The 26,947-nt window shown below is 36.9% G+C and overlaps 2 protein-coding genes, 1 long non-coding RNA gene and 1 pseudogene across 8 annotated transcripts; 3 read left to right on the top strand and 1 right to left on the bottom strand.

Moving 5' to 3' along the window:
- The first annotated feature begins 975 nt into the window (after window positions 1–975).
- LOC141599908 (GDSL esterase/lipase EXL3-like) lies at window positions 976–3,679 on the top strand. Its single transcript, XM_074420034.1, has 5 exons — window positions 976–1,495; window positions 1,930–2,060; window positions 2,199–2,432; window positions 2,539–2,794; window positions 3,428–3,679. The coding sequence occupies exons 1-5, from the start codon at window positions 1,207–1,209 to the stop codon at window positions 3,616–3,618; spliced, it is 1,101 nt and encodes a 366-aa protein (XP_074276135.1). The 5' UTR covers window positions 976–1,206; the 3' UTR covers window positions 3,619–3,679.
- A 2,914-nt stretch (window positions 3,680–6,593) lies between these two features.
- On the bottom strand, window positions 6,594–11,941 carry LOC141599895 (uncharacterized). 5 transcript variants are annotated; one of them, XR_012524019.1, is made up of 7 exons: window positions 11,612–11,941; window positions 10,319–10,451; window positions 9,596–9,743; window positions 8,941–9,043; window positions 8,739–8,802; window positions 7,905–8,538; window positions 6,594–7,428 (listed from the first exon to the last, which is right to left on the bottom strand). It is a non-coding gene; the product is annotated as an uncharacterized LOC141599895 (long non-coding RNA). The 5 variants fall into 5 exon arrangements; XR_012524012.1 differs by having other exon boundaries at window positions 10,368–10,451; window positions 11,612–11,937; XR_012524014.1 differs by having other exon boundaries at window positions 10,368–10,451; window positions 11,617–11,937.
- Window positions 6,648–8,732, top strand: LOC141599886 (cytochrome P450 81Q32-like; annotated as a pseudogene).
- A 4,208-nt stretch (window positions 11,942–16,149) lies between the features above and the next one.
- On the top strand, window positions 16,150–18,731 carry LOC141599870 (GDSL esterase/lipase EXL3-like). 2 transcript variants are annotated; one of them, XM_074420008.1, is made up of 5 exons: window positions 16,150–16,675; window positions 17,174–17,229; window positions 17,362–17,595; window positions 17,719–17,974; window positions 18,107–18,731. In XM_074420008.1, the coding sequence occupies exons 1-5, from the start codon at window positions 16,387–16,389 to the stop codon at window positions 18,295–18,297; spliced, it is 1,026 nt and encodes a 341-aa protein (XP_074276109.1). In that variant the 5' UTR covers window positions 16,150–16,386; the 3' UTR covers window positions 18,298–18,731. The 2 variants fall into 2 exon arrangements, with proteins under 2 accessions (XP_074276109.1, XP_074276101.1); XM_074420000.1 differs by having other exon boundaries at window positions 16,151–16,675; window positions 17,099–17,229; window positions 18,107–18,730.
- The last annotated feature ends 8,216 nt before the right edge of the window (window positions 18,732–26,947 follow it).

The raw sequence follows: 26,947 nt of genomic DNA, 5'->3' as shown, positions 1-26,947 counted from the left end.
AAATAATATTCATTGAATCAATTGGGTAACTAAAGGTATTTAATGTATATTAAATCTTTCAGTATGTTGAAGTTTTAGTTAGTTGATCATCGTCATGTTTTCCAGAAATGCGTTATATATGCTTCAATGATTCATTGTTTCGTGATCGTAGATGCATATACACAATTTATTTCTGATTTTGTTTTAATTCATTAATTATGATATTTTGAGTTACTAAACTACCCTTTATTATTAGTCAGTTTGAAATTCAAATTTTGGAAGGGAGAAACTCAAAAACTTGAGCAATTTACTATAAACTTTCAGTTTGACACTCAAATCTCGGGTGGCGCTCAATTTGAGTACTACCCGGTGACACTATCTCATTTTCCTAAAACAAATTATATGACAAACTTTCATTTTGATAACATTGATATTTTTCTCTTATTTTATAAAAATATTTATCATGATTATATCTTTGTATAATCGTATCAAATATTTCTTTTATTTGCCAAATATTTTTATATGTAATCTCCGAGTTCTGTTATTGAAACATTCAAAAGAAAAAACGATAACTTAACATTTATATATAGGCTCGAGTTGAGCTCAAACTCGACTCGAGCTCCGGTTAAAACTCGGGAGCATGATAATAAATCCAATTTTTCCAAACTTGGGTCAACTCAAACTCGAGTTTTGTTTCATGAGCACAAACCGAGCAAGGTCAAGCTCATGCGCGTCTGGTTATCACTTATTATCACCCCAACTACTCCAAGCCATGAGAAGATTGGTCGTTGTTACCAATGATATGTTGGCCTAAATTTAAGATGAAGGTGGTGACTATAAAAAGTGAAGCAGGGACAAACCACAAAAGTAGAATTTATCCCAATTTTAGGTAGGGTCACAGTTTTTTTAGGTGTTTGGTAATCAAACTATATTTATGGCCTAACAATTCAATGTTTACGAAAAGAGTATATATATAGCTAAACAAAGTAGTAATATACACTTAAATAAATGGGTTTTATACAATTAAATAGTACTACTCCATAATATCTTAAAATGTATTTCCTATAAAAATATTTTTTTTTTATCTAAAATCCTTTTATTTTATTAGTATAAATTTTATGTATGTATACAATCTGGTATTAGTGAATAACACAAAAAGTTTAGTTACATTGATAAGTGTTAAAAGTTAAAAGGAATTAAGCTTTAGTGTGAGAGTTTGTAGGCACCATGCAATATTCTAGCTATTTGTTAGAATTGTTAGGTTTGTGGTTGTTTATATTCCTGCTCTTCAACATCACCAACCCTATTCCTATTGCAGCAACAAACACAATCAAGCTCCCTCCAAACGTGACGGTGCCGGCGATATTCGGGTTCGGAGATTCCATAGTAGATCCTGGAAACAATAACCACCTTAACACAGAAGGAAAGTGTAATTTCCCACCTTATGGCAAAGATTTCATGGGTGGAATTCCTACTGGCCGATTCAGCAATGGAAGGATCCCCACTGACTTTATAGGTATATACGTTTATCCACGCAATCCCCTTGAAATTATGTCATGTAATCAAGGGCTTTCATTTTATTTAATATTTTCACTACTACAAAAACTAATTAGTACTAATACGTGGAATTATGTACGTATCTACTAAATACACACTAATTTAAGGCTAAGGTGACAGTGTAAAATTAAATTAGGCATACGAGGCTTTGTTATAATTTGCATGATGATGAAGAGTGAAGACGCAGTGCTTTAACTAAACGTATGCATGTATCCGTAAGCGTTATTGTAGCTACAATATAGTACTCCGTACTACGTAGAGCAAAGGTAGTACATACGGTAGTAATTACTGTAGTGAAAGCAAGCAATTACAGCTTTGGACGATAAGTCGAAATTTATTAATTTTAATGGTTGTTCATTAATAAAGGAAATATTTTATGTATGTATCTGACAGCGGAAATGTTATCAATAAAACAAAGTGTGGGAGCATATCTTGACCCAAGTATAAGTCCACAAGATTTGCTTACAGGTGTCAGTTTCGCTTCTGGAGGTTCTGGTTACGACCCTTTGACAAGTACCATTTCGGTATGTACATATATACATCTAATAACAAATTAACAATGCTCCCATATTCTTTTTAATTTCACACGATTAAGATCCGCCACGGAGTAGAACCATTTTGGTTTAATCTTATTTGATGACACTTGATTGGTGATAATGCAGTCAGTACTATCACTATCGGAGCAACTAGAATATTTGAAGGAGTACAAAGCGAGAGTGAGAGAAATGGTGGGAGAAGAGAGGACGGAATACATAATGAAGAACAGTATGTTCCTAGTTGTGGCCGGAAGTGTTGATATTGTCGTCAGCTACTTTGATATCCCGAGTCGTAGGATTATGTATGATGTTGATGATTACGCCTCTTTCTTAGCTAATTCCGCTTCTTCTTTTGTCCAGGTTACATATTTACTCTCTTCTTTTCTTAACGACATTGAAAATATTTTGAGGTAAACAAAGGTTGGATAGATAAGATTAAAAATATGATATGGAATTGAACGTACAGGATCTATATGAGCTAGGGGCGCGACGAATAGGAGTATTCAGTACACCACCAATAGGATGCGTGCCATCGCAAAGAACGCTAGCAGGAGGGATCTTTAGGAAGTGTGCAGAGAATTACAATAATTTAGCACAAGTTTTCAATTCCAAGCTGGCTATCAAACTTGATTCACTTTCTAACACCCTTCATGATGCCAAGCTCGTCTACATTGATATCTACACTACATTGCTTGACATGATCCAACATCCTCTTAACTATGGTACGTAATCGATCTCGACTTCTATTTCTAAATGTTCGGGAGTCGGGACGCACACTTACGTACTTACGTGTTTGTATTGGCCATATTATATATATATATCCACGTAATAGTAAAAAATCAGAGGAAAACCTTATAAAACTGTAGCATTAATTAAATGAATACAAAATTGATCCACGAACTAAACTCACAATAATCTTTAGTCTCAATATGAGAGCGTTTTTCTCCTACGCTTTAATCAAACGTATGATTTCCCTAAAGAAACATAAAAAAAGTGCACAAATTCTTGTTTGTGACGGCATATATCCGTCACTCTTGAGTGACGGATACCATTTACCTCACAAAGTACCCACTTTTTCTCTCTCTGCAACACTATTCATGTGGTCCCCTTTCTCCACTAACCCATTTTATTACCATTTTATCTCACAAAATATCCGCCACAAATGATAACCCGTCACAAGGGAGACCAATTGAAAAAAGTGATGTCAGTCTAGTTCTCAAGTAGGGCCGTCGGGGTTGGAAATAATGCTTATTCTCATTACTTTATTTTCACTTTTAAGTGTTCTATGTATGTGTTGTTTTACATTCAATTAATGAAGTTGCTCTTTAATTTTTTCTTTGTTTTGAACTATTCAGGGTTTGAACAAGTGACGCGAGGATGTTGTGGTACAGGGTTAATTGAATTTGCAGAATCATGCAACAAGTTTGATACAGTTTGCTCTGACGACACCAAGTACTTGTTTTGGGATAGCTATCACCCAACTGAAAGAGGCTATGAACTACTTAGTACTACGCTTCTTAATAAATATATCAACGGTTTTTTCTAAATTGATTTATTAGTACTCGTATTAGTCAATTTACTCAACCATCAGTATATTAATTGTTCTGTTTTCAAAAATATCTCTACTTTTCGAAATTAATAATTGAGTCAAATACTCTAGTATAATTCCTATTATCTTTTATAGTATTCAAAATAATAAGTATAAAGTAGTATCCATAAAAAAAGCTAACAAATCTTCGTCCAATTATTGGGATTGCGTTACGACACATGAATAGCAAGAAGAACATCTTCCAGTGTCCCAATACTGGTGTTTCAAAAGCATATATAGAACTCATTAACATGTTCTGATCTGGCCCATCCGGGTTATCTGCAATGAGAAGAATTAGGTAAATGTTACTCCACTATGTGCAAGTGTGCAACTTACGTAAATCATCTATGTTGTATGTATGGTCTCTATTTATGATTAAGAGAATGGATTATTGTATGGTACTTGTATTTGTATACGGTATCAAACTTATGAGGTAATTTGCTATATTTTTATGGAATAAATTATACGGAGTATATAGGATGCCACACCTAATTTTTTATTTTTATTTGGGTTAAAAAGATACACCCATCTTTAATTTATTTAATTCAATTTTTAGTCAGAGATCTCTCTCGTTAAGAGATAGTTTAACTCAGGATTGTAAATGCGCTGAGCCTGCTCGACAAGCCCTCAAAATCGGCTCGGTCAAAGTTTGGCTCGAGGTCGGTCAAATTAAGCTCGAACTCGGGCTTGAACAAAGATGACCCAAACCGAGCCGAGCTCGAGCACACTAATCCGCGGCTCGTTAAATTTCTTAGTTTTTATTTGTAATATTTACTTAAAAAATTGTTGATTACAGCCTTTTATAATCCACTTTTTGAAAATTACATCCAAAATTTTACTTCTAATGAGAAATTACAGCCAAAACTTTATCTCCGGTGGACAATTGACTCCAAATTGAATTTTTGTCCCTTAAGTTCATCTTTTATGACCAAAATGCCCTTACCTTCCTCCTTTCTATTCCCTTAATCTTCATTTCCTTCATGAGATTTTGACAACTTCTTCATCTCTCTAATTTCTCATCAAAGTTCAACAATATTCCTAATTAATCATTCTAAGTCAATTCAACCCTATTTCCATTTGCTCTTTTTTCTACGAAATTGAATTCTAACCTATTTCCATTTTATACGAAATTTCATTCTACCTTATTTACATTCTCCATCTCTCTTTTATACCTTCTAAATCAATTTTTCCCAAATTGAAACTAATTAGGGTTCTTCAAAGTAGGAAGCTCCTACAAATTCATACCAATATCTAATACAATCACATGCATTAAAAAAGAAATTTAAGATCAAAACTTGAATTTTCGAATTTGACCAAACCCTAAAATTCGATTCAATCAATTGAAAAACAACAAATTGGGGAAAAACCAGAAATTTGCAGTGACATTAATAACAACAAACTCAAGATAAAATTAAAGCAAACAAAGGTGTATGAATCCTTACTCTGGAGCCTTTTTTGACAGTGGAGAATGAATACGGTAAAGGAATGAATTACAGTACAAGTTAGAGAGTAATTTGGGGATAATTTTAGAGATAAATGTTGAGGAAGATGGGTTTAGATTAAATAAGAGGTAATAAGTGAAAGAAATGATTGGTAAATTGATATCATCTGGGTAAGTAGGCAAACAATTAAGCAAGGACATTTCGGTCACATTTTAACAAATTTCACCGGAAACATGGTCGTGGTGCAATTTTAGAAGAAATATAAAATTTTGGATGTAATTTTCAAAAAAATTATATAAGTCTGTAATTTTCAAAAAGTGGTTTATAAAATGCTGTAATCAACAATTTTCTCTAAATTATAGTATCAGTTTGATGATATTTAATTAAACTATTAATTTAGAAAATAAAATAACATAGGAAATGTTACTTTACGCTAATAAACGAAAAAAATAGTAGCTTGAATTGAAATTTTCAACATAAATATTATGTTATAATGAAAATAATGTTCGTAAAAATGGTACTCAAACAAAGCTCGAGCTCGTAAAATATCTGAGCAATACCGAGCCTTGATTTCAAGAGCTGGAGTTCAGATTCGGACTCGACTTTTACAACATGAGTTGAGCTCGGTTCGGCTCAATTACACCCTAGACTACTCTAACTTGCTCGATATTAGAATATCCATAATTTACAACCGAATTTTGAATAAAATATTATAAAATACGTAAGAAGATAATGTGTACTTTTATGCTACTACTCTATTTTGTAGAAAAGGCTAAAGAAGTTTGCTAAGATTAGAGAATTTCTTACTTAAATGGAGTTTAAAAGCAACAATTTACAAAAGTGGAATTGACTTGAAAGTATTTATATAAACACAAATGGGTCCATATCATCAAATGAGCAACATTTTGCATTTCTTACCAAAATACGTAAATCGGCTCAAAAGTAAAGTTACAATGTCCAAGGGGACGAATATCAGCGCCCCAAATCAGAGGCACCCACGGAACAAAATGTGCAAATTTATGTGCTACCCTATTAAACAGGGAACGAGCGAAATTAAAAGAATAGAGTCAAAGACCAATTAGAAGCTGTAAAAATGAGTCTTTCCCAAATTTGCGGTTTATAATGGTTTTGCTAATTTTTCAATTTGGATAGACTTTGCTATTATCAAATCAATTCAAATCGGGAGCTCAACTAAGGAGGTCCGTCCAATAGTCATATCCATTTAATTCTTATCTTCCCCGCTGCATTTCTACTTCTTTCTTTCCAAGTCTCCACCCAGGCAACCTCTTCTATTTCCAATTAATTAATTGGGGAGTGTTGTCTATTACTTTTTCCGTTCGCTTGAATTCCGTACGTTTGATTAAAATATACAGTACAGTATGAGTTTTATTCATTCATACAGTCTCATACAGTTGCTTGCGTTCATACGATCCTCCCTTGTTATTTCAGGCACAGTCTGTGTGTATTAATAATAATAAACAAACACAGACAGCAGCGTAAACTCAAATCACAATTCAACATAAGCAAATATAATGGACTTGTATTATGTCTCCATTTTATCGACCTTTTTACCAACGGTCTTGTTCTTCGTCACTAAAACAACCTTCACACCGTATCATAGGCCACCTCCATCTAATAAAACAACCCCTTCATCGCTCCTTACAAAAACTCTCCTACACCTACGGCTCCATTTATGTTCTTAAACCCCCACTGTAGTTATATCTTCTCCAAATTTAGTGGAAGAATGCTTCACTAGGAATGATATCATCCTAGCCAATAGACCACGTCGTCGTACAGGAAAGCACCTTAATTATGATTGGACTACCCTTGGATCAGTCCCGTATGGCCCCTTGTGGAGGGACCTTCGTCGTTTAACCAGTCTTGAGCTTTTCTCAACAGTCAAGCTGAATATGTTGGCTGAAATAAGAGTTGAAGAAATGAGATCACTTGTTAAGGGACTGTACGTTGTAGGAAAGGAAGAACGTGTTAAGCACTGAGGCCAAGATTTTCAGAGTTGGCATTTAATATCGTAATGAGGATGGTAACAGGGAAGAGATACTTTGGAGGTGAAATAGGAGTTGAAGAAAGCAAGGTTTTCCGGGATATTGTGAGAGAGGTGTTCGAGCTTAGTGGTGCATCGAATCCAGTGGATTTCTTTCCGTTCTTGAAGTGGGTTCCGTTTCAAAAGATGGAGGGGAAGATGCTGGCAGTCGGGAAAAAGATGAATGCTTTTCTACATGGTCTAATAGAAGAATGTAGGAGAATTCGAAATGATACTAGTCCAGAAGTGGGAAACTGGAAGGCCATGATATACAAGTTGCTTGATCTGCATGATAAGAACATCAAGGGAATCATAATGAGTATGAAATCTGTATGGAAGCCTTACCAATCTGACAGTTCTCTTAGAAAAGCCAAAAGGGAGACTAGCATAACAGTAGTCGAGGAAGAGATTTTGTACTGCTCCTTTTCTATGACAACTATCTATTTCACATTAAAAAAAAAAAAAAAAAAAAAAACTAAACTAAATATTTTGAATGTAATTATGCTTTAAAGTTGTGTTCCTTCCTGTTTTCATTTTCTAAGACAAATTTTCAGAGTCGAGAACCTTTGGTAATGCTGAGTACGACACTTGGGTATGTAGTTATGTACACAAGTTGAGTAACATAGATGGTAGGTATAGAATTATAACAATAACATAGAGGTCATGATCACATTAGTATGCAAGCTACAAATTAATTATGTTTATTTGCTGAGATGAATGCAGTAGATAATCTGATAATGATAATAGCAGGGACAAATTACCATGGAATGGGTGCTATCGGTGCTGCTCAACAATCCTGATATACTTCAGAAAGCAAGAGTAGAAATAGACAGCATTGTTAGTTTGTTACCCATGCTCGATTAGTAGATGAGTCCGATCTCTCTGAGCTTCCACAATATCGTCAATGAGACGCTAAGGCTCTTCCCAGCTGCTCCCCATCTCGTACCACATGAGGCCTCGGAGGATTGCACCATTGTCGGGTACCATGTGAACGAAGGAACTATGGTGCTAAAACTGCTAATCAATGCTTGGGAAATACATAGGGATCCGGAATTCATGACCCCATGAGATTTAAGCCAGAGAGGTTTGAGGGTTTGAACAGTGAACAGTTAAGTCAAGGTGGATTCCATTCGGGCAAGGGAGAAGATCCTGCCCCGGAGCAAACCTTGCTAATAAGGTAGTAGCGCTGAATTTGGCTTCCTTAATCCAGTGTTTTGATTGGGACAAGGTTGATGGGAAGAATGTGGATTTAGATGAAGGTTTTGGTCTGACCAAGGCCGCTTGAAGCAATTTGCAGACCGCGTAAATGCATGGTTAATGTCCTTCCACAAATATGATGTGAATTGAATACTTCCGCAAATATGTAGTCTTGTTTTAGAGAAGTGTATCCATAACCTGTACTTTCCACTGTTATATATAAATAGTGACAAGTTACAACTTCATAGAACATATTGCATTTTCAATCATTTTATATTTTAGAAAAGTATTAACGCCAATTTGGACAAATACGACCACAAAAGTCACATATTCTGGACTTCCCTTATGTAAACCAACAACTTGATATATTACTGAAAAAGTACTGATGAAGTAAATACCTGAAATCTTCATCTTCTTTTATCTTTATAGTTCGTGCGGTGTCTAGTGTAGCTCTAGCCCCACCTGCAGGCAGCAGGTAAACACTAAATCAGGTCAGTCTACTAGCAGATGTGCAGATAAAACAGAAGGTGGTGAGCACATAAAACAGAAAATGTACGTCATTCTTGCCCTTTTAAAGAAGATATTAACTGGTAAACATACACGGTATGAAAAGCTCTGCTGCCTCTTTAAGGAGACTAAATTACTGAAATCCTGAGCCAGCAATCCCGAAAACATACATTTTAAGCGTTACAACATCCCCAGCCTGCAGTCCCAAAAACACATATTTTATAAAGGTTATATATCCCCAGCCTGCAATCCCAAAAACAAATATTTACATGGGAAATCATGTCTTTGTCTCTAAAGACGAATGCCTATAGTGAAGCATATGCACTATATGTGAATGTTTCATTCCATGGCTATAACTTGTGACAAACACAAAACATTATACAAATGGAAAGTCAACGACATATCGTAAGAGACTCAAGATTTACAGCTATAGTTTTACTTTAACAAAAGACAATCGGTAATCCACGTTACCAAAGGCGAGTGGTTAACAAGAAAAAGATATATTTCGCATTACTTATTCTATCCACCTACTATAGGTCGGTAACAATGTAACCAAACAATGTATTAAATTTTACTCGATATGAATCCAAAAACAGTTATAATTCCGAAAAGGAAATTATTAAAGCAACTCCTTTTAAGTTCAAGTGTCCTGCCCTTGAAAGAAGTTAAATTGTTTCCCCTTTTGTAATGTCCTGCAACATACCAGTGTCAGCGTATCTTACATTTTTTGAAAGGCAATGTAACTTACTCAATAACTAATTCAGTACTCATGAATCCTCAAATATCACTCAGTATGAATCCTCAAAATGCAACCATGATCAAATACCCCAGCGCACACACTGAGCTAAAACGCATGAATCACCTCATCCAAGAGCTTCACTATCGGCAATGAGATCCTGCCATTAAAAAGAGCATGGTGCGGATTAGAATCAATTGACCTACAAGTTACAACTTATCTACCAAAGCAATCTAATTTTGTGCCCTGAAATGAGGTAAAAAAAAAAAAGAAGTTATTTTAATATGTCAGCCATCTATTGTCAAGGTCATGAGAATGACGAGCTACCTCTCCACATAATGTATCATATACATAGAGAAGAAAGGGACAGTAAAATTAAACAAATTTAAACCCTAGCCTACAAAAGGACCATAATAACACCATAGGGTTGGAAAATGTCTTGCAACGACATTTTAAGGTTTTACAGTATTTCTAATAATACAAGAGAAAAAAGACCAAACCATAAGTATGTTAGCCGTATCTCAGCACCAACACTAAACCCAGCAACAAGCACGTAGAGTCAAGCACTTTGTGTACAGGGAGTGAAAGGGCTAAAAGGAAAGGTCTAGAGGTTCTATCTCCTAAAGCAATTTGCTTGTACACAACCCCAACAAACAAAATCACAGAAACCCACTTCAATTAAGGATTGAGATGATTATATTCAAAAAAAAAACGTAGCCACGTATAGAAACTTACTAAATGAAACACATTAAAGTAGGGCATACATAAAAGTTGGTTCAGACACCTGTTATAGTGAAGAAGCGAGTGAGTTGGTCGAGGATTGCAGTTGTTGACTAAGAGCAAAAACTGGTGTTTTTGGAAAGAGAAACTGTGTAAGCGTAAAATAATAACAGTTATAACCATGTACAGGCTTACATATTCGAAATGTATAACGCATAATCTCGGGTGTTTTCATGATCTTAAGGCAAAAAAGGACACTATTTCAGAGGATAGGACCATTTCAGGTTTATCAATTAGAAAAAAGAAACAATCCCCTAAAAGTAAGCATCAAAATTCCATAACTCACCACGATTTGGAAATAAATAAATAAATAAGCATACAGTGATAGGAGACCCGTATCCAAGATACGTTGACCCCGAATGAAACCCTCACTCAGTAGCATTCATAGTAAGTTTCCTGACCATGTCCTCACCCCAATATTAAGCAACCTCCCACACCAACCCTTAATTGTTGGATAACGCAAATGAAGTCTCCGAATTAAACCTAAACCGAGTACATTTTGGCTTTGAGGATGTTGCGCAAAAAGGTGAGAAGACACCAACAATGAGACCGCCTATACGCTTGGCTTTTACTTTAAAAACGGCTGCAAACACATTCCCCCATAAACCAAATTTAAGCAATGATTAAGCCAATACAATTTAAGGTGAACTAGAATCAGGAATTCAGTTGCTAATACCGATATACAAAACAAGACAATATATACGAAAAAAAATGTATAATTAGCCTAGCTATTAGAAAAGACAGTCGCGTCCATTCCTCTAGATGGAAGAATTAACCTTACGAAATAACCATATAAATCAACACTACACCATCATAGATACAGTTTACAAGTAAATGTTGAGTTGTACATTATTTCTTGCATAACCTAATTGCAATAAAAAGAACTCCTAGGCTATTTAATCATTTAACTAAAAGCTTATCGGTAGACAAAGATATTGGTATCAGGCACACTAGGTTAATCTAGCTAGCTACTCAAATCATACACAAATTCAATTAGTTATGGATCTTCTGAAAGAGTTTCAAGGCAAACTCAAATCAATCATAAATTCATACATACTCAAAAGTCGAATTAACACGATATTTCCGACTATCGTAGCTGATTTAATTGTTCTTATGATAAAATTCTATCATGCATTCGCAATGGGTTCTCTTCTGTAAAATTAGAAATAAAATCAAGTAATCAACTAAAATTGAACAAAGATCATTGCAAATAATAAAATTCATAATAACAAGAGAGAAAATAAATACTTGACATTGTGATTAGGGAGGAGAGGATGATCTTGGTGAATACTTAATACTCGCAGAAGATGGAATACATGAACAAATCAAACGAATTACGATCACCGAGAGAAATTCACGGCAAGATCAAACCTAAACTAACCGTTTGTGTGAGGATAAATACCAGAGACAGAAATTGTTTGATTAAGAAAACAATTGGTCTCCCTTGTGACGGGTTACCATTTGTAACGGATATTTTGTGAGATAAAATGGTAACAAGATGAGTTAGTGGAGAAAGGGGACCACATGAATAGTGTTGCAGAGAGAAAAAAAGTGGGTACTTTGTGAGGTAAAATGGTATCCGTCACTCAAGTCAAGAGTGACGGATATGTCATGTCTTCAATGAAAATTTGTGTTAAGAAAAAGAGACAGACTATTATAATGACCAATTTATATGATGACGAAAATGACGATCCTGCCCTTAATGAAGCGCCATATTTCCTGCCCGTTTAATCTAACGGTCTAACTTCTTCCAATTCAAAAGAAACAGATTTTGATGAAAAAAAGAGGAGACGGACGATTGTCTCGTGGATAGTTTTCGCTTCTTTATACCATGAGCGCAATTGCTAAATCCCGCGCACTCTTTTGCTAAATTCTACACACTTTGTTTTAAGATTCCACACCTATCCTTCACCATAAAAAAAACCCTAATCTCCCACAAACCTAACCAATTCAATAACTAGTCGACGATTATGGATTGTATTTCGCACATACCACACGTAATTTTTCCATTTTATCAACAATTTTATTAATACTGTTTTTAAATTGATTTAATTTATTTATATATTTCGAAAATGTTTTTTTTATACAATTAGGGTTTGAATTAATTTGATTAAACAATATGTCGATTACACGATTAGTTAGATAGACATGAGGAAGGTTAAGTTGAAATGACGAATGCGTTTTGACAAATAAAAAACACCTGCAAATTGCACGTTGCTTCAAATTTAAGATGATCATATTTAACTCCTTCGCTTTTGATTTTAATTGGTGCTAATCGATTTAATTGATGCTCAATCGAAGATGGCGTGTGTTCTCTTACTTTGTATACTGAAGCAATTGCCGGATTTGGTTGTTGTAAACATTCATCACCGGAGTACGGTGTTAATGAGAGAGGGGGTGAGTGATTGAGAGGGGACGAAGAGAGAATGAGATGTGTTAATTTTTTGGGTGTTTTTATTTTTCTCTTGGCTGGGGGTGAGAAATGAGGAGGGTATATTTGGACAAAGGAGAAAAAATGTGCGGGATTTAGTAAAATGGTGTGCGGGATTTAGCACGTCCCATTATAAGGGAGATTTTTTTTTTCTTTTTTTTTTTGGCAGCGGTAAAGAAAGTGTTTTATATTGTGATGGTACGGCTCTGTTGGAGCTGTGTCCTCCAGTTAGTGCGGATAACGTCATTGCACATACACTTGTACGGACAAGTGGGAGCTTGTTGGGGCTGGTGTCCTTTACAGTTAGTGCAAGGACTTATAACCTGGCTCTGATACCACTTGTAGGGTAATGTCCGTATAAGACCCTTTAAATTTAAGGATTATAACGTAAATTTAATATGTGAAACATGGTCATAAACGAAAACAACAATGAAACGATAAAGATAAGAATTAACCTTCGGTCCTAGTGCAAATTGGCAATGAGAGATCAAAGTAGATCTCCTCCTAAATGATGCACCCAAGATTGTCCGAGAAATGCCCTTGTGCTAGAATGAATCCTCTAATTGCCTTGCAATATTGAGAGGATTATTTTGTGAGTTTTTGCTTAGATGAGAGATCTAGGTTTCAGAGAAAAATAATCTCCAAAACCCTAGTTTTTTTACAAATGAAATGCTTAGGTTAACAAAAGAGAGAGAGCCTCTCTTTTGTTCTTATGATTCGGCCAAACCGAGTCCAAGGGGAGGAAATGGGCTTTCATTTCCTCTTCATCTTAACTCGTAGTCCGACATGTAATTCGCTAAGTGTATATGACGCGGTTTCATTATAAACTGTCATCGGTTATCGGTAATTAAAGCATCAACTAATAATACGGGTTAGTTGAATTATTAATACATGTCCGACAAAGACAATATTGTATAATTATATTCAATATACATTTAATTAAATATAAATCGTTTATATTCAATTTTACGAATTAACTGCTTAATTCGCCTTAGCCATTATTATTTAATCCGTATTAAATAAAATGAGTAAGTCTTGCTTAAAACGGGTCGGGTTTTAAGACGGGTCGTTGTGTGAGAGGAAATGGGTAGAGGGGACAAAGGTGGGACCCCCCATGTGCTTCTCCACTCACCCTAAATGGGTATTTTGTGAGAGAATATGGTATCCGTCTTATTAATAAGACGGATACCTTGGTCTGAAATAAGAATTGGGGAAATAAAATACCTCAACATCACATTTTTGACTAATTATTAGTCAAATAACTCAGACTAACTGGTTAGTCAATTTTTGGCATCTACATGACTGTATTTTCATACCGTCACATCTCTCAAACGTATCCTATAGGTGTGACTTTTAGGGACCAGTTGATCACCGCCATCTGTATGACAATAACGTCAAACTTATCTAGCAAGCCAACCGTTATTGATAAACGTGGACCAACTGATTATGATACAAAAGTATACCCTTTGATCCTTTTAGAGATTTATAAGTCCTTGCACTAACTGTAAAGGACACCAGCCCCAACAGGCTCTCGAAATAATACCTATAAAATACAACATAAAACAAAGTACTACTAATAGTATAACCTAAAAAGACAAAGTAATTGCATCGGTTAAAAGCAACGTGTTGATGTCGTTCGACGGAAGTCTGAACACTGCCTTCAAAATCAACTCCCTTTATCATCTTTAATTGACGAGCATCGCTGATCAAAGGAAATCACTCATCTTTGTTCTTCTTAATTGATGAAGTTTCGGAGAAATACCTACAACAAGACCCCAGAGAAAGTCTCGGAGATTCATCTCCTTGGCTGTGATAAACTTCCTCAGAAAACCAACGAGCCCCCATAAACTCATCTATTCTCGTCTTCATCGATACAGCTTCAGAGAAATACCTACAACAAGACCCAAGAAAGCGTCTTGGAGATTCATCCCCTTGGCTGTGGAACACGTCATCGGGAAACCTACGAGCCCCTTGACCCAACGAGAGAGAACAAAGTGCACTTACGCCCCAAGGACGTAGAAAGAAAAGGCGGATAACAGACCACAAAAATATGTCTCCAAAGGAGAAAACACTCCTACACTTTGGACCATAATCCCCGCTGACCCGGACCTCGTAGCTTTGAAAAACAAGTAAAAAACTGGGTAATAATGGAGAAGACCATTTGAAAATCCTCCTTACCAAAACCTTCTCTGAATACCACCGAGAGCTAGGCTCAACACAAACCGCATGCAATATAATGTACCATTCGTCCTACATGACCCATGGATAAGGGGACAGGACACCCCAAACCAATAGGGGCTTATTATTTGAAATAACAAAAAACATGCTAACACGGAAATAACCATTATTTGTATAAGAATCCACCGCATCCGACCCTACCAACACCACAACCAGCAAACCGACTCCACACTACCCATCATGCCTTCATGACCTCACAACAACCAAAACCACACTCCAACCAAAGAACGGAAACGGACCGGACAAGCCAACCACAAAACATTGCAGACCCAACGAACACCCACCCCGAAAAACACTGAGACTCCAAATTCCGACCGACTCCCCCAGGACCATTGGCTACATGCAACATAACCACCCACACAGCCCGACACAACCCGAAGAGCCGAGAGTGGTACTATACGCGAGGGTAGTAGCACTACATGTAGTCAGCGAAGTACTACCTAGTTTACTATTATTCCCCGGGTGACGCTCAATTTGAGTACTACCTGGTGACGCTATCTCATTTTCCTAAAACAAATTATAAGACAAACTTTTATTTTGACAACCATGATATTTTGCTCTTATTTTATAAAAATATTTATCATGATTATATCTTTGTATAATCGTATCAAATATTTTCTTTGATTTGCCAAATATTTTTATATGTAATCTCCGAGTTCTGTTATTGAAACAATCGAAAGAAAAAACGATAAATTAACATTTATATATAGGCTCGAGTTGAGCTCAAACTCGACTCGAGCTCCGGTTAAAGCTCGGGAGCATGATAATAAACCCAATTTTTTCAAACTTGGGTGAGTTCAAACTCGAGTTTTGTTTCATGAGCACAAATCGAGCAAGGTCAAGCTCGAGCGCGTCTGGTTATCACTTATTATCACCCCTGCTACTCCAAGCCATGAGAAGATTGGTCGTTGTTACCAATGATATGTTGGCCTAAATTTAAGATGGAGGTGGTGACTATAAAAAGTGAAGCAGGGACAAACCACAAAAGTAGAATTTATCCCAATTTTAGGTAGGGTCACAGTTTTTTTAGGTGTTTGGTAATCAAACTATATTTATGGCCTAACAATTCAATGTTTACGAAAAGAGAATATATATAGCTAAACAAATTAGTAATATACACTTAAATAAATGGGTTTTATACAATTAAATAGTACTACTCCATAATATCTTAAAATGTATTTCCTATAAAAATATTTTTCTGTTCTCTAAATCCTTTTATTTTATTAGTATAAATTTTATGTAAGTATGTATGTATACAATCTGGTATTAGTGAATAACACAAAAAGTTTAGTTACATTGATAAGTGTTAAAAGTTAAAAGGAATTAAGCTTTAGTGTGAGAGTTTGTAGGCACCATGCAATATTCTAGCTATTTGTTAGAATGGTTAGGTTTGTGGTTGTCTATATTCCTGCTCTTCAACATCATCAACCCTATTCCTATTGCAGCAACAACCAGAATGAAGCTCCCTCCAAACGTGACGGTACCGGCGATATTTGGGTTCGGAGATTCCATAATTGATCCTGGAAACAATAACAACCTTAACACACTATCAAAGTCTAATTTCCCACCTTATGGCAAAGATTTTATGGGTGGAATTCCTACTGGCCGATTCAGCAACGGAAGGATCCCCACTGACTTTATAGGTACATACGTTTATCTACGCACGTAGGGTATACTATTCAAGGGATTTCCCCTTGAAATTATGTCATGTAATCAAGGGCTTTCATTTTATTTTATATTTAAATTTTTTTAATTTTTGTATGAGAAAATATGATACGTAGCATTTACGTTTAAGATAGAGTACGTACTCTATACGTGTTGCAACACAAGGCAAAAAGATGTCGAACTTGTTCAAAACTAATGAGGTTACATTTGTAAATAAGGTATAAGGTTATATAATTAACCTAACATACATTTTCACTACTACAAAAACCAATTAGTACTACTACGTGGAATTATGTACGTATCTACTAAATACACACTAATTAAAGCTAAGGTGACAAAGTAAAATATTTATTAATTTAATGGTTGTTCTTTAGTAAATATTGTATGTATGTACCTGACAGCGGAAATGTTATCAATAAAACAAAGTGTGGGAGCATATCTTGACCCAAGTATAAGTCCACAAGATTTGCTTACAGGTGTCAGTTTCGCTTCTGGAGGTTCTGGTTACGACCCTTTGACAAGTACCATTTCGGTATGTACATATATACACCTAATAACAATGCTCCCATATTGTTTTTAATTTCACGATTAAGATCCGCCACTGAGTAGAACCATTTTGGTTTAATCTTATTTGATGACACTTGATTGGTGATATATAATGCAGTCAGTACTATCACTATCGGAGCAACTAGAATATTTGAAAGAATACAAAGCGAGAGTGAGAGAAATGGTGGGAGAAGAGAGGACGGAATACATAATGAAGAACAGTATGTTCCTAGTTGTGGCCGGAAGTGTTGATATTGCCATCAGCTACTTTGATATCCCGATTCGTAGGAATATGTATGATGTTGATGGTTACGCCTCTTTCTTAGCCAACTCCTCTTCTTCTTTTGTCCAGGTTACATATATATATATTTATATATATACTCTCTTCTTTTTTTTAACGACATTGAAAACGTTTTGAGGTAAACAAAGGTTGGATAGATAAGATTAAAAATATGATATGGAATTGAACGTACAGGATCTATATGAACTAGGGGCACGGCGAATAGGAGTATTCAGTACACTACCAATTGGATGCCTGCCATCGCAAAGAACACTAGCTGGAGGGATAAGTAGGAAGTGTGTAGAGAATTACAATAATTTAGCACAAGTTTTCAAGTCCAAGCTGGCTATCAAACTTGATTCACTTTCTAACAGCCTTCGTGATGCGAAGCTCGTCTACATTGATTTCTACACTACATTGCTTGACATGATCCAACATCCTCTTAACTATGGTAGGTAATCTCGACTTCTATTTCTAAAAGTAGTAAAAATCAGAGGAAACCCTTACAAAACTGTAGTATATTAAATTAAATGCCCTTTTTCTTAAATGAATATAAAATGGATTTTTTTTTTGAACTATTCAGGGTTTGAACAAGTGACGCGAGGATGTTGTGGTACAGGGTTAATTGAAGTTGCAGAATCATGCAACAAGTTTGATACAGTTTGCTCTGACGACACCAAGTACTTGTTTTGGGATAGCTATCACCCAACTGAAAGAGGCTATGAACTACTTAGTACTACGCTTCTTAATAAATATATCAACGGTTTTTTCTAAATTGATTTATTAGTACTCGTATTAGTCAATTTACTCAACCATCAATATATTAATTGTTCTTTTTTCAAAAATATCTCTACTTTTCAAAATTAATAATTGAGTCAAATACTCTAGTATAATTCCTATTATCTTTTATAGTATTCAAAATAATAAGTATATAAAAAAAAAAAAGCAAACACATCTTCTTCCAATTATTGGGATTGCGTTACGACGCATGAATAACAAGAAGAACATCTTCCAGTGTCCCAATACTGGTGTTTCAAAAGCTTATATAGAACTCATTAACATATTCTGATTCGGATTATCGGCAATAGTGCAATATTAGGTAAATGCATGTTATGTGCAACTATTACGTAAAGCACCTATGTATGTATGGTATCTATTTATGATTAAGGGAATGGAATCATTGTATAGTATTGTAATTGTAAAAGCACTTGTCCACAACATCGTGATTCACAACGTTGGATCCCGATCAATAAAATAACTATAGAGCCTATCAAGAAATAAATAGAACTATGGTTGGTAATCTCTCCTTTTAATTCTGATTGATCTCAATCATCTATTTGCCTTTACTTAAATTATGGAGTACCTCTTACAATAAATTTAAAAAGTAAACAAATGACAAACGGAAAAAGTACGTGTTTAAGTGTCGGTTAAAGTGGCGGTGGCCACACGCCCTACTCATTAACATTATTCTAGCCGTATTTGTATCAACCATATAGTATGTCATACGAAGTAGTAAATATCAGAGGGAAACCGTATGTATAAAACTGTCAAATATATTTATAAGAAATGATTTTCCCTTCATTCACAAAGGATACAATATATAGTGTACAAGGATTCCTAAGTTAGCTATAGTCAACCCAAGATTATAGGAAGACTAATAATAACTATCCTAAATTAAGGGATTGTAATCCCATGAATATTGCTAACCAAATGTACAAAGAATACGGGAGGTGATATCTTTGATTCTAATGATTTACAAAATTATTCTATGGAATTATTTTATAATCTATTACACCCCCGCAATCGAAGCGGGAGGAGGACGGATGCTGAGACTGGAGCGGAAATCGTCAAAGAGTACCCTCGGTAAACCCTTGGTAAATATATCCGCGAATTGATATCGAGACGGGACATGTTGGACCACAACTTCACCGAGAGCTACCTTCTCACGCACAAAATGAATGTCAAGTTCGATATGCTTGGTGCGTTGGTGATTAATCGGGTTACCGGAAAGATATATGGCAGAGACATTATCACAAAGATACGAAAGTTGCTTTCCGAATTGGACAATGTAATTCAAGTAAGAGATTTCGAACCCAGCAGGACTCAACAACGACATTAGCAATACCTCGGTATTCGGCTTCGGCACTGGACCTAGAGACCGTGGCTTGTCTTTTGGAGGACCATGAAACCAAATTATCACCCAAATAAACACAATATCCTGATGTAGACCGTCTGGTGTCGGGACACCCACCCCAATCGGCGTCCGTATAGGTGACAAGATTAGTGGCAGGAGACTCGGTAATGTGCAGACCTAGGTGAGACGTACCTTTGATGTAACGGATAATTCGTTTTAAGGCACCATAGTGAGCTTCCCGAGGATCATGCATATGTAAACAAATTTGTTGGACCGCATAGGAAATATCGGGTCTCGTAATGGTTAGGTATTGAAGGGCGTCGGCGAGGCTGCGAAATAATGATGGATGGGTCAACAACGGGAGCACCAGCCGAGGCACTTAGCTTAGAATTGGTGTCGACAGGCGTGTGGGCTGGTTTACACGAACCCATATTAGCACGGTGTATGATGTCCTCGGCATACCGTTTTTGATGTAAGAATAGTCCTTGGTTATGTCGAATAGCAGCTATCCCAAGAAAAAAATTTAAAGGCCCAAGATCGGTCATGGCGAATTCGGAATGTAGATGACCCATAAGAGTAAGACGCAGCTTATCATTTGAAGTGGCCAAAATAATATCATCAACATATAATAATAAATAAGCCATGTCATTACCGTTCCGATAAATAAATAGGGAATTATCGGACCGACTTTGTTTGAAGCCAATTGTGGACACAAATGTAGCAAACCGATGATACCATGCTCGGGGCGCTTGTTTGAGACCGTAAAGTGATTTCTTGAGAAGGCGCACATGATTCGGACGATCTTTGTCACGAAAACCGGGTGGTTGGTGCATATAGACAGTTTCAGCAAGGTTACCGTGCAAGAAAGCATTTTTCACATCGAGTTGGTGGATTTGCCATTTCTTTGACACAGCAAGACTGAGAACAATACGGATAGTAGTAGGCTTTACCACCGGACTAAAAGTTTCATAACAATCAACACCAACCTGTTGAGACCTGCCATTGACAACAAGACGAGCTTTGTATCGCTCCAACTCACCATTAGCCTTAAATTTATGCTTAAAAAGCCAAATGCAGCGAGTAATGTTAACATTGTCCGGCCTAGGTACAAGAACCCAAGTCTTACTCTTAATGAGTACATCGTACTCATCGGTCATGGCCCGATTCCAATTAGGGTCACTGAGGGCAGTGATAGGGCATTTTGGGACGGGCGAGAGTGAGGTAGTGCACAAGTCGAATAGGTGTTTGGGTTTAAAGATACCATGTTGGGCACGGGTAGTCATTTGTGGGGAAAGGCCGATTGTTGTATGTGGCTGTGGACTGTTGTGAGTGGGAGGCGGTTGGCGAGTGAGCAGGAGACGAGGGAGCAGGGGACACATGAACAGGGGAGGGTTGTCTTGGCTCGGTATTGGCGTGAACAGGGGAGTGAGGCGGCTGATCGGGTGTAGACGTAGGGACGGGTGTGTCCGGGATGGGTTGCTGTAGGTGATGAATGACATACGGTGGCGGGTCAGAGGTAATAGGGGTCGCTGGTTTGGAGGGGTTTGCAAAAGGGAAGGTTGTTTCGTCAAATGTGACATGACGAGCAACAATTACTTTCCGGGTTTTTAAATCCAAACATTTGTATCCCCTATGATTTTCCGGGTAGCCGATAAATACACAAGGAGTAGCACGGGGGGCAAGTTTGTGAATAGTGGAGGGAGGGACGTGAGGATAGCATAGACACCCAAAAGTCCGTAGGTGGGCATAGGAGGGTTCCCGATAGTATAGACTCGATGTAGGGGAGGTGTGATTATTTGCTTTACTGGGTAGAATGTTATGTAAGTAGGTTGCCATGGCAAGAGCATGGTGCCAAAGGGAGGGAGGCATATGGGAGTGTAGGAGAAGGGTACGCATGATGTTATTTATAGTGCGGATTTTTCGTTCTGCTTTACCATTTTGGGAAGAGGTATGAGGGCATGAGAATCGAAATAGAAGGCCAAATCTAGCAAAGAATTGATGGAACGAAGCATTATCAAATTCGCGTCCGTTATCACATTGGACAGTTTTAATAGAGTAATGGAATTGATTTTTTATCATGTTGTAGAGTGTAGAAAAAATAGAATGAACTTGTGACTTATTTTTGAGTGGAAAAGTCCAAAGGAAATTAGTGAAATCGTCTAAAAATAAAACATAATAACGGTGTCCCATGGTGCTAATAACGGGCGATGTCCATAAATCGGTATGTAAAATATCAAACGGACACATAGTGTTTGACAGAGACTCAACAAAAGGAAATTTAACATGCTTTCCTAATTGACACGAATGACAAATTGAGGACAACTTAATTGGACGACAACTAATTGTTTTATTATGACAAAGAGAATTAAAAATAACGGGACCGGGATGTCCTAATCGGTCATGCCACGTTGAAGTTGACGCGGCCAGCAAGACAGTTGGGTTGGCAGTGAAGGACGATTTGGATTGGAGGAGAGGGTAGAGGTCGCCCGTGCTATTACTGCGCATTATCGGCTTCCCCGTCTTGAGATCCTTCACAGTGAAACCAAACGGGTCAAATGAAACGGAAACATTATTATCAATAGTAAATTTTCGAACCGAAACAAGATTTTTAATGAGACTTGGCACATGTAGTACGTTATTGAGGTGTAAATTGTGGTGAGGGAAGGGTAGTTTAGTGTTACCGAGACCTGTAATTGGAATCAAACTGCCATTACCAACGACTATGTGACGATTATCACTCAAAAGAGAGTAAGAGGAGAGCGTACCATTGCTAGACTGCATATGTGACGAGGCCCCGGTATCCATGTAGTAGTTCTCATCGGGTCCCTGGAAGTTTAAAGTTTGCATCGCGGCAACGATGTCAGTCGGAACAAGCGCACCAGGGGCTTGCGATGGTGTGCAAGGAATGCCTGCTGCGGCCTAGGGCCGAGGATACCTACAGCGGGGTTAGAGTTGGGAGCAGACCAGCCGGAGGTAGGATATGGGCATGGTGGCGGCATTGCGGCCGCCGAGAAAGGAACCCATGTCCATGATGGCGGGTTACAGTCAGGATGATTGTTGACCAAGGTAATTGTGCTTAGTATTGTTATTAGAATATGAATTTCCACCACTGTTATAATTAGAACCACCACCATTATTATTCTTACCTCGATAATTTCCGCGATTGTTGTGTCGATTGCCCTTGCCTTTGTAATTATTCTTTGCTTTGCCATTCTTATGATGATTATTATTATTTTGATTGGACCGAGATGCGAGTCGGCGGCGGGAGTTTGTGAAGACAGAAGTGCGGTGTCGGGCGTCTCCTTGGCCATACGGCTTTCCTCAAGAGTGAGCATCGACCTAGCCTTGTAAAACGAAGGCAAAGGATCACTTTGTTGAATGAGCGTCGCCACGCTGTTGTATCCGGCAGACAAGTGTGTGACGAGTTGGAGGACCAAGCGAGTCTCCGACACAGGCGAACCAACATTAGCTAATTGATCGGCTATCATCTTGAGTTTTTGACAGTAGGCGGACATGTTCGGGAAACTATCCATGTGAGTGCTAGTGAATTGTTGCTCCAAGTATACGGCCCGAGAATTTTTGTTGTCATTAAAAATGTCCTTGAGACGATCCCACGCGGCTTGTGCAGAGAGACCGGGTTCAAGGATGGTGTGAAGAAGGTCAAGAGAAATCGTCTTTGTAAATCCATTGTTTGACGATTGCATCGAGACGATCCCACTGACCATCTTTTTGAATCACGGTGTCTTTAGGCGGTGCAACGTGGTCGAGGACGTCAAATGCACGAGCTGTGTTGAGGAAGAGCTCTGCCCGTGACGCGTAATGAACATTCTCGGCCTCAAGAGTGATAGGGACGTAGTTTTTGATGTTAGAAACAGAGTAAGCGGGATGAAAAGCCGATTTAGGATTGGTGTCGTTAGTCATGGTGAGACGACGACGAGAGGATGCGAGAGAAGAAAGAGATTGAAACGGAGGAGAGTATAGCGGAAGATGAGTAAGGGATCGGGATTGGTAACTGATACCATATAAGAAATGATTTTCCATGATCATTGCATTCACAAAGGATACAATATATAGTGTACAAGGATTCCTAAGTTAGCTATAGTCAACCCAAGATTATAGGAAGACTAATAATAACTATCCTAAATTAAGGGATTGTAATCCCATGAATATTGCTAACCAAATGTACAAAGAATACGGGAGGTGATATGCTGATTCTAATGATTTACAAAATTATTCTATGGAATTATTTTATATTCTATTAATATTAAATGTCCTTTTACTCCTTGGGCTTCACAAGGCTAGGTTAAGATTCTATGAGACTTGGGCACGTGGATATCCTGATCGCACTTCCCTGTCTCGCCGGCAAAGGCGATATCCGGTCTTGTGCTTGTCATAGCCCCGAGCAGGCAGTAGGACGGATGTCAGGTTTTGCAGATGACTTACTCTACTGCTGTGAATCCTAGCGAGTGCCCACTCGAGCCATTTAAAAGTAAGTTTTTCTCTTTTTTCGTAAAAATGTGCTGAAACTGAAGTTCTTTCCTTTTTTTCCTAGTCTCCGATCACCCTCGGGAAAAGTCCTATCAGAGGCATTTGACTTTTCTGGGTTGGAAAAATTTCATTCTTCATTCTCTATTTGCCAGAAACATAAAAATAGTGATGTCAGACGAGTTACTTAATACGAAGTACTATATATATCCTTTTTTTTTTTATGACGAGGGGGTTGAGTCCCCTCCATTCCCGCACCACCACATGGACCATGTAAGTCACCCCCTTCGGGGGCTGCAGTGGCCAAGTGATCATCGCCTCAACTGGTAGTCGAACCTGGAACCTCTCAACTCCTGCATTTCTGCAAGCTTCAAGATTTAACCTTGACTATCACCTTTGGACTAACACCACTTGGTTGTACTATATATCCTGCTTGATAAATATATCAACGTTTCTTTTAAAAATTGATTCAAAAAGTATTAGTCAATTTATCGAACCATGCATCAATAATTCAATATACTAACTATGGAGTATCTCTTTGCAAATACAGTATATTTCTACTTAAATGAGTTTGACATTAATAATGGAGTCAAATACTCTAATCCAATCCCCATTATCCTATCACATTCGAAAAAAAAAAAGAATAAAAAATCTTTTTAAGATAAGCAGCACACAATGCCATTCAAGTTCCGGTTATTTGGATTGCGTTGCAAACTTGCAACACATGAATAACAAGAAGATTTTTCAGTGACCCAATTCATTCTGGTGTTTCGGAAACATAAACCGAGCCCATTGACATGTCGTGAAACGACTGACTATACATAATTTCTACTTGTAACAACCCTTGACTACAGCACCATGCCACTACAGCACCATGCCACTGTGTAAATCAAAAAATAAATGAAAGAATAAAAATATAAATTAGCCTCACTATTTGCATTGATTTTTAACTAGGTTTAAACCCGTGAAATTCACAGGTCTGCTTCAAAACTTTATATAAATATTGTAATCATAGTGAAGATATTGTGCTCATTATCAAGATACAAAATATTCAACTATACATATTAAGAGTTTAAGTTGGTTTTTAACTAATTTCAAACTATACATTCAACTTTTAATACTTTGTATATACTAAAAGTTTAGCCTAAACACTTTGATTTGACATGAATCATGAATCTCGAGCAACCAAACTTCCAAGAGAGTGTCTCACTGAACTTGCAAAGGTAGAGACTACTCTTTCATATATATTTTGTTGTGCGCTTGATTTAATTCTTTTAGTTAATTTCCATTGCGCCAAACCAACCCTTTAATTTAATTGTTATTTTCTTAATAAGTGTAATTATTTTTTATTCATAATTCGTACCTATTTAATTCCTCATAACAACATTTTAAAAAGACTTGTTAATAAAGAAATAATCCAAAAAAAAAAAAAAAAAGTTAGGTTAAAAACTTAAGTTTGATTTTATTTATTGAAAGATTGACATATAGGAAGTATCAAATAACATTATTGCATGCGACGACATTATTTTATGAGACGATCTTATTGCATAAAAAGGCAACTCTTTTACTACCATGCATCAAACAAATAACCGTAGTTTTCTTATCAAATTGGATCGTCTTAACAAGTATTAAAACAATTTTAGAGTCTCCGACTTCCGCGCAAAACTGGTTTATCGCACACCGGCAGCTTGAAATGTCTGCTGTTGCTCCTAAAATTTTGAGAGACCGCTTAGCTTGACCCAAGAATTCACATGTGTGACTTACGGACATTTTAGTTTCGGGACCTTAGAATCCCGAAAACATGTACTCCCTCCTATTCCGAATAAGTGTCCTATTTGGACAATGGTACGAAAATTAAGGAATATAGTTAAAATAATGAAAATTATTGTATAGGGGTAAGAATATAAGAGTTAAATAATGAAAAGTATTGAATACGATGGGCTAGTGGTGGTTGGGGTGGTAAATAAAGAAAAGAGCCAAGGGTAGGAAAGTAAAAAACCATGTCCAAATATGACAAATGGGACACTTATGTGAATTGACGGAAATAGCAAATGGGACACTTATTTAGAATAGGAGGGAGTATTATATATACACTTCAATTTGAAGGTTCGATAGGCCGTTCCGAGTTATGTTTCTTTTTCTCCTGATTTTCTACGATATGTCCGGAGTCACTTTAGGAGATACATTATTCATTTTCAGCTCCAAATAAATAGTACTCCCTCCATACCAAACCAATGGTAATACTTACCTAATACGACTATACCTCACCAATGGTAACATTCCATATTTGGCCCACAATATGACCAAATTATCCTTATACCCATTTGATATTTACACAAAATGTCATTACATACCCCCACCTACCAACCCACAATAACATACCCTACCTATCTTTCCCACTTTACCCCTGCTTTTACCCACTTTTCTTAAAAACCCCATTTTTTTACCATGTTACCATAGGTCTGGTATGAAAAGAGTATTAAACCATTTTTAACGAGTATCCAATTTTCGTCTCTTACTTAAAGAGTACATGTTTGTATCTATGTCACAATCATGCTCTAATCTCTATCGGTTAACGATCGAACAGTGATCGTCACAAGGGGATGTCCACATTAATGATCTAGGTTCATTCGTTGCGATGAGCGGGGGTTAGGTGGGCAAATCTGCGCCCCCCACTGGCAATGTTGGTTACCTATTGTGATGGGAACTATTGGATACTATGTGGTTAGTGTTGGAGTTTGGTAATCGTTGGCTTGAGTTGTATTGTTATATTGAGTTACTTTATTTTTCTGTCATTATATCTTG

Source organism: Silene latifolia, chromosome 1 (assembly GCF_048544455.1).
Source record: "Silene latifolia isolate original U9 population chromosome 1, ASM4854445v1, whole genome shotgun sequence".
NCBI classification, from domain to species: Eukaryota; Viridiplantae; Streptophyta; class Magnoliopsida; order Caryophyllales; family Caryophyllaceae; genus Silene; species Silene latifolia.
The sequence above is the reverse complement of the archived record's forward strand: the minus strand, read 5'-3'. Positions and strand labels throughout refer to the sequence as shown.